The sequence below is a fragment of the Petaurus breviceps genome, unplaced genomic scaffold (assembly GCF_028583685.1).
Source record: "Petaurus breviceps papuanus isolate PSGF00001 unplaced genomic scaffold, PetGlider_PUasm1.0 186, whole genome shotgun sequence".
Classification (NCBI taxonomy): Eukaryota; Metazoa; Chordata; class Mammalia; order Diprotodontia; family Petauridae; genus Petaurus; species Petaurus breviceps.
The window spans coordinates 7,955,589-7,967,167 of NW_027185798.1; the positions used below are offsets into that span (position 1 = coordinate 7,955,589).

General features: G+C 49.6%; 1 protein-coding gene across 1 annotated transcript; it reads right to left on the reverse strand.

Annotated features, from left to right (window-relative positions):
• Positions 1-276: 276 nt before the first annotated feature.
• On the reverse strand, positions 277-10,220 carry BCL7B (BAF chromatin remodeling complex subunit BCL7B). The gene is made up of 6 exons (XM_069089476.1): positions 10,017-10,220; positions 5,221-5,296; positions 4,371-4,467; positions 2,663-2,833; positions 1,626-1,705; positions 277-1,409 (listed from the first exon to the last, which is right to left on the reverse strand). The coding sequence occupies exons 1-6, from the start codon at positions 10,106-10,108 to the stop codon at positions 1,317-1,319; spliced, it is 609 nt and encodes a 202-aa protein (XP_068945577.1). The 5' UTR covers positions 10,109-10,220; the 3' UTR covers positions 277-1,316.
• Positions 10,221-11,579: the final 1,359 nt, after the last annotated feature.

Sequence of the window (11,579 nt, forward strand, 5' to 3'; positions counted from 1 at the left end):
GAAAGGGCCTAGGTTCAAAATCTCCCAGCTGCCTGTGTGACCTCAGACAAGTCACGTGACCTCAGACAAGTCACATAACCTCTGGGGGCTCCGTTTCCTCATTTACCAAAGGAGAAGTTGTACTAGGTGGCTTCTGAGGTCCCTTCCCTTCAAATCTCTGATTCTGATTCCAGCCACCTTTTCTGAGAGTGCCAGGGCTCTGGGCCTTGCAACTCAGCCCTTCATCAGGGAAGTAAGGAAGAGAAACAAAGTACTCATGCAACAACAAAGTGTATTTCAAATAGTTTAATTTTAAAAATATTCTATTCAGTGCTAAAATATGTCTTCACTCATAGTCATCCATTTTAATTTTCTTAAACTCTTTTTTTGAAACAAAAAATAATATCACAAAATTCGATTCAACATGCAGATTTCAAAGAAAAGGAAACTTTCCAGAAAGTCTGAGCTGAAGAGGAACTGAGCTTAGTGGTCCCAGAACCTCCCACTCTTGCTGGGACCTAAGCCGTAGCAGCAGTGCTGACCCAGGACTGGGGGCAGGGGCCACACCAGAAGGAAGGGAGGCAGGAAAGAGAGGCATGTGAGGGAAGGGGAGGCAGAGGAAGAGTAGCAGCCAGGGAGAGCCTAATAGGAGACAGACAATTGAGGAAGAGGCCAGGGCCCAGGCAAATGAAAATCCATGTGATCTGCCTCCAAGCTCAACCAGGTGGTGAAGAAGCCCCTCCTTTCCCTAGAAGCCTAGATTAGGCCATGGCACCCAATCCTGCCCCTCCTCTCCAGTGCCAGCCCCAGCCACATTCCTGCCTGAGAGCCTACAATTTCCAACAAGGGTCACTAAGATCCCTAAGCGCTTTCTCTCTCCAGGGCATTCATTTGCCTCTGCACTACTCTCACTGGCCTAGCAGTAGCTCAGCCTAAGGAGCAGAGATGATAGCTGATGCTCCAGGCTTGGCTCCCAAAAAAGCAGGGGTGGGGCCTGACATCCACCTGGAAGCCTTTCTGCCCTGGAGAACTTCAAGAGCCCAGAGCTTGGGGAACCCTGGGGCCACCCACTTGCAGCTTAAGTCCCCTAAGGAAAGCATAGAGGGAGAAGCAACCCTCTTCCTAGGAGCAAGCAAACAGGTACCAGGGACACAAAGATGGTGCCATGACCCCAAGTCCTCTGGCCACCTTCCCACTGCAGCCTTTCAGCCCAGGGGCTTGAGACCTGCAGTCTCTTTACCCCAACGCTTGCCTTCACCCCAGCAACACAGCACAGCCAGGACCAGAATTCAATAAATAGAGGCTAGGGGCCAAGTGGGCAGGGAGGCCGGGTGGCGCTAGCTTTCTGATGCTGTCTGCAGCACAGCAGACTGCTCCACACAGAAACGCTTCAGTGGTGGGGCGCCTGAGTCCCCTTCGTCCTCCGCAGCCTAGGGAGAAGCCAGAGCGGCCAGTTAGAGGAGCCCCTCTGGAATGTCAGCCTTCAGAATGTCCCTTCTAGCACACAGCCCAGTGGCCATTCCTTGCTGGCACCTCCTCCCCAAGCTTTCTTCACCCCACCCTCAGCATGGCCATTCCCCATACCAAAAAGCAACTGTCTTTTAGAGGGCTTCTTGGGCACTAGAAAATCCCATGATTTTCCTTACCTGTGTCTCTAGTGGAACTGGTTCTTCCTTGGTGAGGGTGGGAGGTTCATCAGCCACTTCAGAAGCAGGCAGGGATGGTTCTGAAAAGGGAACAAGGTGACCCTGAGCACAGGACCTTGCTGAGGAAGCTGACCTCTTCAAATCATGGCCTTTCCAACCTCACCTCCCAACATTCCCCTCTAGGAACCCTAGGCTCCAGGCAAACTGAATTACTCGCTGTCTTCAAATATATCTGGTCGTTTCTGACTTCCATGTCAAGACCCCCAAGACCTTCTTTGCCTGGCGTACCCTACCCTTCAGGCAGCACAGGGCAGTGAACAGGCCATCATGCTTGAAGTCAGGAAGAGTGGCTGAAATCTTGTCTTAGACACTACCTGTGTGACCCTGGACAAGTCCCATAACTTTGCTGAGCCTCAGTGCTCTGACTCTCTGGTCCCTTCCAGGCCCAGCCTACTCCACCTCCTTCTAATCCTTCAATGCCATTTCCTCACCCAGAAGGGCTGCCTTTGTCCTCTGTTCTACTTCCCGTTTCATGTTCATATTTATAGTCATATTTAAATGTGTCATTGTTGATTGTGACCTGACTGCAAATTCTACATGCTGGAATCAATGACCCCCATGTTCACCATCTCCCTCTTTGTTCATCAGCTGGACCACTGCCTGGTGAGAGTTAAATTGCTAGCCAGGGGGTGGCTAGGTGGCCCAGTGAATAGAGCACTGGCCCTGGAGTCAGGAAGACCTGAGTTCAAATACGGCCTCAGACACTTAACACTTACTAGCTGTGTGACCTTGAGCAAGTCACTTTCAGCCCAGGGGGGTGAGACCTGCAGTCCCAATTGCCCCTCCAAGAAAAAAAAAAGGCAAAAAAAAAAATGCTAGCCAGACAGCCCATCCATGTCCTCTTCAATACTGTGGCCCTCCCACCTCCCACTCCTCCTCACACCTTCTTCCCAATGAATGCTGGGTGATCTAAGCCTCTGCTCTTCGGGCTTTGTTGTGAATAGAGGAGAGCAGCACAGTGGTGTCCCAGCACTTACCCTCCAGGATCTCCTGGCCTAATGTGGGTGGCTGGGAATCATCTGTTCGGAAGTCAGAGGTGTGTGCTGGGCTCAGTGACTCACTCTGCTGGGGGCTGGGGCTTGAGTTGGTGCTACTGTCCACCTTTAGCTGATAGACGTCAGACATGGAGCTCTGGTTGCTGTTCTCATCTGAAAGCCAAGTTCAATCAAGGAAGGAGCCTAAGGTACAAGCCAGGAGGGGGGAGGAGGCCAGGCACATGGAAGCAGCTCTGAATCAGGCCCAAGGGCACTGGAGGGGGCCATGGAGACCTGACCTTTCCTGAGTACTAATGGGCATCCCAAGCCCTGCAGGGTGTGATCAGGTTTGTCGCTTTACTAACACAAATACGTTTTACTTTGGTACCAGTGTAGACACTAAATGGATATGTAATCTTTACCTCTGTGGGTTATTTCTGCTTGAGGAGGAAGGTCACTGTCAGAATGAGGATGTCCATCTCAGCCTCCCTCTTGGCTGCGGACCTGCTATTTTTATAAAATGTCACCCAAGCACAGATTCTTAAAGGACTTCACAGAAGATGGAACCCAATCTCCTACCTCAGGCAGGAATGACCTCTGAGGTATCAGATGCTTCATCCGTCCCACCAATGAGGAGCTCAGGTTTTTAGAAAGTTCTTCTTTGGGGGTTAGAACAATCTACCCTCGGCATTTTGGTGAATATGTACAACCACTGGATTGGAGAAAGGTTTGTCACTAACAGATTTCCTCCAGTCAAATGAAAAAGGCCTCATTCTCAAGCAGTTTTCAACTTAAATTGTATGGTAATCACAAAACAAAAGATGACCTTTCCCAAGCCCCAAAGGACAAAAGGTCGTGCAATTACTAACTGGAAGAAAGATTAAGCTCCAGTCTGACAGACATCCAAGGAAAAGAACAGTCTCCCCCAAACTAAGGAAGCTTCCCCTCCAGGTCTGCTTAATAGCAAACCAAAGCAACACCTTCCCCTCAGATTGAATGGTCACATGCTGCCCATTTGGAGGAATCAGGCACATTCCCTAATGTGATCAGGTCCTTAACTCCAGGGAGAATAAGACTATGGGAGCAAGATGCAGCTGTTGCATTAATGCAGAGTTTTGAATTAAGAGAGGCCTTGGTGCAGCAGACTTCTAATGGTCAGTCAGTCAGTAACCATCCAGAAGGACTCAGCGTAGGCAGGTACTGTGGTAAGGACTGGCCGACAAAGCAGGAGAAGCCTGCTGCATAGAACTGGGGTCATGAGACACTAGCAGAGTGACTGAAGTTAGTCTGAGAGGGGTAGGATCTCCTGATAAAGGTGGGATATAAGCCAACCTGAAAAGGAGCAGAGAAGATTCCACACTCACATGGAGCTAAAATCTTTCTGTTTCTGTTCCCCGGCCAAGCAAGCTCAGGTGCGGGGGTGGGGGGCTGAAATCACACTGATCAATGACCAACGCCCAGGCCCAGTCACTGCTCAGGCTCCCAGCATGAAATTTATGGGGGAAAATCCACCACCGAACAGACCCTTCGTGAGCCTTTCCTGTCCTTCTCCCGTTTGCCCCACTAGACGGTTCCTTTAAGGTCAGGACCTGAATTCGGTCCCCTAGCCACAGGGGCACAAATCCCATGAAGAAGCCCTGGCTCTGGCCACTCTGTACTAAATGGCCAAGGGCAGAACACTGGCTCTTAGCTAAAGGCAACTAGAACTTACCTTGGAATTCAAGGAGGAGAGAAGAGTTGGCAGAGGCATCAGAGGGAAAACCATTGGGCTCTCGGGCTGCTGAATTATTCGATTTGGATTTCTCCTTCTGGAAGGAGAAACACCAAGAGGTCAAAGTTTACTGTGAGATTCACAAAGTCTATACTATCACCTGGAAGAACTCTTGGGGCACAGGCCAAAGGGCATGAGCCCTCCTGGGGAGGAGACGAGGGCCACAGCACAACAGAAGGTTCATGTTGTTCTGCTCCTACGTTCCAATTCTGCCTCTGAGATCTCTCCTCATTCAAGCATCTGGAAGTCGATAATCTCGTTTACTGAGCACCTACTATGTGCCAGGAACTATATACTAAGCCCCAGGGACACAAGGAAAGACAAAACACTGGCGTCTGCTCTATAGGAGTCAGTCGAATGACTGAGAGAGAGATGCAAACAACTGTGTACAAACAAGCTAGAGACTAGAGAAATTAGAGACAATCAACAAGTTCTTCTACCTGGCCCAGGTGGAGAGGTGAAAGGCTATGTGACCTTCCCCCAGGGTACCAGCTCACAGGTCAAAGGGCAGAAAGGAGGTGCAGAGGGCCAGACCCCAGGAGCCCCAGCCTGCTCTCTCTGGCTCCACCTCTAGAAAGGTCATCCCCCAGGTTCCTGCCCATGCCCTTCCCAGCCCTGAGCAGGACAGAGGCAACTTGTGTGGGAGACCAACAGGGAGAAACGTCCTCATTGACTAGAACATTAGCCTACCCTGAACCATTCCACAGAACTGGTTAGGGTAAAGAGTATCTCAACACAGAAGCCAGAAGGCAGAAAAATTGAAGTGGTTGTAACCCTCCCACTCACTCACCTCTTTGCTGTCGGCTACTGGCACCCATTTAAATATCCTAAGGGATGTGTCCCCCACAGTTACCCACTTCTTCTCCCTAAAAGGAAGGCACTGGTTAGAGCTGATCAAGGAGGTTATAGAATTCCCTCTTTCTCGTCTCTGAGCTTCTTACCAGGCAGCTCCCTCTGCTAGGAATGCTGTTCTTCTAAACAAATATTTCTCAAAAGTCTCCTCACCTTGGAAGAGTTCTATGTCTAACTACTTCTGGCCACATTCCAACGTTTGGCTGTTTCTACTGAAGACAACTTGTACAGAGTCTTTTCTTCTCCTAGAATGCAGCAAGGAGAAACACCTTTCTAGATTCAAGGAATACTGGGACATATTTTTCTGTTGGCCGCCCCCCCCACCCCCACTAATTTTCATTTTCTTATGCAGTTGCTGGGAAAAAAAACAAAACAAATTGCTCCATGACAGTCCCTTCCTTTCCACAAGTGTACATTTATATTCCAATTAAGACTCCAACAACCAGGACCCTTCCTTCCACTTCTTTTTTTTTCTCCACACATCTCTGGGGGGGCACAGGCAAAGTTTCTGGGCAGGAGTGCTCAGTACCTGGAGATGAGTAACTGAGAAAACACTTCTGCCCTCCACCAAGCAGTGAGGATGGCAGGAGGGAAGGAAGGGCTGGTGATTCCCAAACCTTCTCCAGCCTTTCTTGCTCCCCAAAAGTGCTTTACGAAATGACTGGCAATGTGACCACAGTTAGGTCATCCTGATTTATCGCCTGTTCTGTAAAATGAAGGAAATACTCCCACTCTCTCTCTAGGTGATTAACAGAGATGTTTTTCATCTTTCTGGAGGGTTGTTGTGAGAAAAGTATTTTGTAAACCATACAGTGTTCTATGCATGTGAATTATGATGATGACTCATTTAAATGAAGGAAATTTCTTCACTGGGGTTGGGGCAGGCAGCCATTCTGGAAAGGATCTGGGGGGAGTGGGAGGGGCACTGAGAGGGAACAGGGAGGCCTCACTGCCCTCTGGCCTTCCCAGACTTCACCTGGAGCCACAGGTTAAGGACACTGGTCAGCTGGAGAGTATCTAGACCAGGAGGCCTCAGGTCAGAGGGGATGGGGATGCTGAGCTTACAGGAGCCCTCTTGGACATGGCATCTGTCTCCAAGTTTCTGAAGGGATGTTCCTCGGGACAAAAGACTAAGAACAAAGGGTACAACTTGCAAATCTGAGCTTGACATCAGGGAAACCTCCTAACAGTTCGGGCTGTGCAAGAGTGGGATAGGCCATGGTGCTTAAGGTGGCATTCTGGGGGCACCACAACACACAGGGTGCTGGGCTTGAAGTCAGGAAGACCAGAACTCTAATCTGGCCCCCAGACTCTTACTTATATTTAACTTGTCTCAGTTTTCTCAGCTGGAGAATGGGAATAATAACAGCACCTATTTTCCAGGGTTGTTATCAGGATAAAATGAAGTAATACTTGCAAAGCGCTTAGACAGTGCCTGGCACATAGCAGGGATTATGTAAACACATGTCCTCTTCTCTTATAAGTCTTCAAGCAGAGACTGGACAATCACTTCTTGGTTAAGTTACTGGGGAGTCTTCTTGAGCACAGGCTGGACTAAATATGATTCTATAGTCAAGTGCTGCCTTGTAGTCAGGAGGACTTGGGTTCAAATCCTTCCTTTAAGACTATCTTGTCCTTGGCCTAGTCCCTTTTCCACCCTGGGCCCCAGTTATATCACTGTAATGGGAATGGGAATTTGAAGATCTTCTCTGCCCCTTAATAGACCTAGGGGGAAGTTTGAAGACCTCCCCTACTTTGAAAGTAAACTCTGCCCCCTGATAGACTGAAGGTAATCACGTGGAGCCTATGATGGAGGGAATTTGCTGAAGTGGAGCTGAGCCCACAGGAAGCTTCCTTGCTGTGAAAAGAAGCTCTGCCCCCATAGGCTGAATGTGGTCACATGGAGGAATTTGCTGAAGGGAAGCAGAGCCCACAGGAAGCTGGTCAGAGCTAGCCAGATGGTGGGAGAGAGAGGATGCTCATTAAGGAAATAGAGAGGTTTTTGATGCTGAAGGGTGCTATGGCTCTCAGCATTATATGGCTTTTGAATATCTTTGGTACTATGATGAAATCGGCTTCCTGGTTTTGGAATTGGGTTTTCTGGTGTCTAAATAAATGCTTCAGTTCTATCCCTTGCGATACTTATAGTCATGGCCTTTATCATGATCGTGGACACTGTAAACATTGCATCGGCACTACAATCATCTGTAAAACGAAATGCTTGGCCTAAATGGCCTAGACTGTCCCTTCCAACTCTAGAGTTATGATCCCCTAAGTTCATCCCAAATTTTGAAAGAGTTTTTCAGTTAGTTGGAGAATTTTTGTTCTAGAAGCTAAGATCTGTATAGCTCTTCCCTTTTTTTGCCCAGTTATATAACCAGAAACAGGAAAACTTGCTGTCCAGGACAGAAGAAACAAAATGCCAACATTTTATTTATATGTCTCATGTGTGGGAGAAATGTCTTCATAGTTCAAAAAGAGGGGGGGAAGGAAAACCATGGCTCCACTAGCTGGATGAGCTGGGTTCCGGCCCTTTTAGGATGAAGTTAAGATGGTTAAGTTAATTTGAAAATTATGACTTTATAACTTCTTGACCTCAAAGAGTTCGAAGATTCACAAGCATCTCATTAGTTAACATTCTTAAAAAGGAAAAAGAGAGTTGGTAGGAAAGGGAATCAGAAAACAGGGTAACAGGGGCAGCTAGGTGGTGCAGTGAATAGAGCACTGGCCCTGGAGTCAGGAGAACCTGAGTTCCAATCCAGCCTCAGGCACTTAACACAAAAGCTAGCCATGTGACCTTGGGCAAGTCACTTAACCCCAATTGCCTTACCCTCCCCCCTCCAAAAAGAAAAAACAAACAAAAAAAACAGGGAAACAATGAGATGAAATGACCTGCCCAGGGTCACTCATTAAGTCCTTAGTAAGGTGAGGAAAATAATCAAGTCTCAGGACTCCAGGTTCTCCAACAAGATGAAGATAAGCCAAACAGAGGCTCTCTTGAGTAGCTCCAAACACCAGCAGCTTTGACACATGTTTTAGTATACAAGTTAGGAGATGATGGCATGAAAGTAACAGTTTCCTTTTGCTAACCTGTTACTTCCCTCAACTTCACAATAAGATACTGCAGAAATGAATAGAAAAAAAAAATCTTTTTGATTCTAAGCAGTAATAAGATGATTTAAGTCTCTGTCCAAGATCTCTCAGCAGGAACAAGAAATAAAAGGAGACAGACTGATTATTCTCAGAAATTTTCCAACTCAAGATACACACAAAGAACGAAGTTCAACAGATGCTAACTTCACTAGACAAATAGGTGCAAGAAGGAGCTTGGGAGAAGATATGTGACAAGTACCAAGAAGCAATATGTCCCACTAGGATGTGCACATGGCTCTGAATCACTGGACAAGAGGTTCAGAGCTCAGACAGGGCCCTGCTTAGAGATACTAACAGGGGTTGCTCCCTCACCAATCTAGAGCTGGAAAGGACTTTTCAAGTCAGTCAATCCAATTCCCTTATTTTGCTGATGAGGAAACTGAAACCCAGACATTTCCTCCACTTGCCCCAAGTCCCACAGCTGGACAGTGGTAATGCCAGGCCTTGAACCAGAGTCCTCATTCCTCTTTCCACTGTTCCATACTGTTTTCCCCAGTCTCTGCTTCCACATTTTTGAAATGACAAAACTTCACATCTCTACTTAAGTGACACCTCCCGTTCTAAGGATCCTAGAACCAAGGCAGGAAGGTACCTCAGAGGCCATTGTGTACAACTCCTTCACCAAGACAAAGGTCCTTTGTATATTATTTTTATCAGTTGCTAACACCCTCCCTTGGAAAGCCACTTTGGAGATATTTTGTATTTAATTTTGTACTTAGATGTTTCCTCCAAAAGAATGTAAACTCGAAGGCAGGGCCTTTTTTCTTTTTTTTTTTTTTCTGTCTTTTCACTGCTAATGACACTATCTAGCAGGCTGTAAGCATTTTAAGCCTCGCTAGAAACAAAAATCAAGCACGGCAATACTAAGCCCTGGGGATACAAAGTTTTTATGACACTCCTGCTCTCACCGAAGTTACATTCTAAAGGGAAGCACTTGCACGGATACAAAGTAACAGGGGGGAGACACTAGTTGCTGGGTACGGGGCGGGGGGGAGGGGGAATCAGGAAAGGCTGTTGGAGAAAAGACTCGTGACTGAGTCTCGAAGGGTTACAGAGGACATCCCAAGAGTCTGGGACGAAGCCTCAAGGTAGCACTACCATGGCCTGACTTCACAGGGGCTGAAAGCCTTAGATAAGCGGAGTTAGAAAAAGTCACGCCCAGACCAGGGCACCTCAGAGGCCAGAGCGGGGCCTTGAACCCAAGGCTCCCCGAATGTTCCGGGCGTGGTCCCCTCCAAGACTCGCGGTCCCGGGCCTCGGCAGCATGCACCTGCTTCCCTGGCAGCTTCAGTCAGACTAATCACCGGCTCCGGGAGGGCGGGCCCAGCGTCACGTGCGAGGGCGGCTCCGGACGCCGGCAGAGCGCTGATTGGCTGAGCCCGGCGCGTCCTTTTGCTCGGCGCAGGCGCAGCAGCAGATGGCTCCTCCTTCCTCCAGGTTCCCCCCGCCCCCAGCCCCCGGCGCCGGCCGGCCGGCTCCCACCCCTTAGCCCGCCCCGCTCCTCTTCGGTTCGGGCTCGGACCCCGCGCCCTGCCCCCTCCCCCGACACTCATCGTCCCCCTCCCCCCGGCAGCTCCTCACCATTTCCGCACTTTCTCGATGGCGGCCATCACCTTTTTGATGTCGTCTTTGGCCCGGCTGCGGGTCTCGGCCCGGACGGACCGGCCCGACATGGCGGCGGCGGGAGCGGCGGGGGCCGGGGCTCTGCTCCCAGGACACGGAGAAGCGCGCCACACGCGCCACCACCGCCCGCCCGCCGCTGCCGCCGCCTCAGTCGCGTCACCGGCGCCGCCCCCGCCCTCCCCGCCCCCCTCTGCCTCCGCCTCCGCGCCCTCCTCCTGCGCGCGCCCCGCGGGGCTCGCGCCCGGTCCAGCGCGCCTGCGCGGCCCTCCTGGGAAACACTGCCCCCCCCCCCACCTGCTCTCCCCCAGTGCTCCCCGCTGAGCCCAGAGCCCCAGAAGAGAGGAAGAGGGGCGGGGCATGTGCACGTGCCGGCCGGCACGTGCCTCCGAGGGGGGCGGGGAAAGAAGCACGAGGACCCACCTGCTGGGAGGCTTCCTGTGGCCAGTCAGGGGCTTCTGCTGCTTTCCGCCGATCCCCTGGTTCAGAATCCCGGGGTAGGGGGAGGTCCTGGCCTGGTTCTGCGGGCCTTGCAGGGGCACCTGTCACCCGGGAGGGCCCAATCCCGAGAACCTCCCTGAGCTACTGAAACCCAAAGGAAACCCCCCTCAGAATCATGCTTTTTGCAAAAAATATGTCGAATACGTACGTTTGCGAAAAAAAAAAACCCATTATAGTTAAATGCGGTTATCAAAATAAGTATCCAGATAGTTTTTTAAAGTTCACAGACGCCCCTCCCCCCATCTGTGCACGGACCCCGGCGTGCCCATGGGCCCCAGGGTAAGCCACTGACTAGCTGCTCAGCGCATCCCCACGGGCCCTTCCCACGGATGCCCCTCTCCAGACAGCTTCTTCCTCTAAGAAAACAGAGTCGGGGATTCAACGGGACAGGTCTGCCGGAGATCGGCTTCTGCCAGCTCAGTCTTGGGGAGCCCGGCATCCAGCTCCACGCCTCCAGGCATTAGAGTAGTGGAAGATTGTGTATGTGTGTATCTTTATATTTACAAACTTATAAAACACAATTATGTAGGAAAACGTATTTAGTCGTATATTTTAAAGATTATACTTTCATTCATTTATGCATTTGTTTAATGGCCTCCCAGTTTGCCTCCTTCAAATCATTTTGCATACCGTGTGCAAATTCGTATTCAGTTCATGAAACTACAAATCTCTAGTCTATGGAATAACGTGGATAGCATATTTGTATATAATACATTGTCATATGTAACCCCATACCAAGCATTCAGTCTCTCTGTGCCCCCAGGCAACTCTCCATACTCTGAGTTATAAAGAAATTACGCATCTGCAATGGTAGGAAGTTTCCACACCTGGAATGCTTTTAAGACTAAATTACAGATGAGTTGGCAGATTGCTTTGATGGAAAGTAGTTCCAAACCGGGAGTACCCTGCCTAAAGAAAATATTACAATGTAATATGGCTACAAGATAAGGCTAACAAAAAAAAAATACACTCCTAACAATGATCCTTTGCAAGTATTAACCTCTTTTTAGAAATGACCAAACC

Bases quoted from the DNA above. Each gene is read 5' to 3' on its own strand.
- BCL7B (XM_069089476.1), bottom strand. From the start codon at position 10,108: ATGTCGGGCCGGTCCGTCCGGGCCGAGACCCGCAGCCGGGCCAAAGAC. The intron at 2,834-4,370 runs GTAAGTTCTAGT...CTTGGCTTTCAG, and splicing joins TCTCCTCCTTGAATTCCAAG to ATGAGAACAGCAACCAGAGC. The intron at 1,410-1,625 runs GTAAGGAAAATC...GCTTCTCCCTAG, and splicing joins CAGTTCCACTAGAGACACAG to GCTGCGGAGGACGAAGGGGA.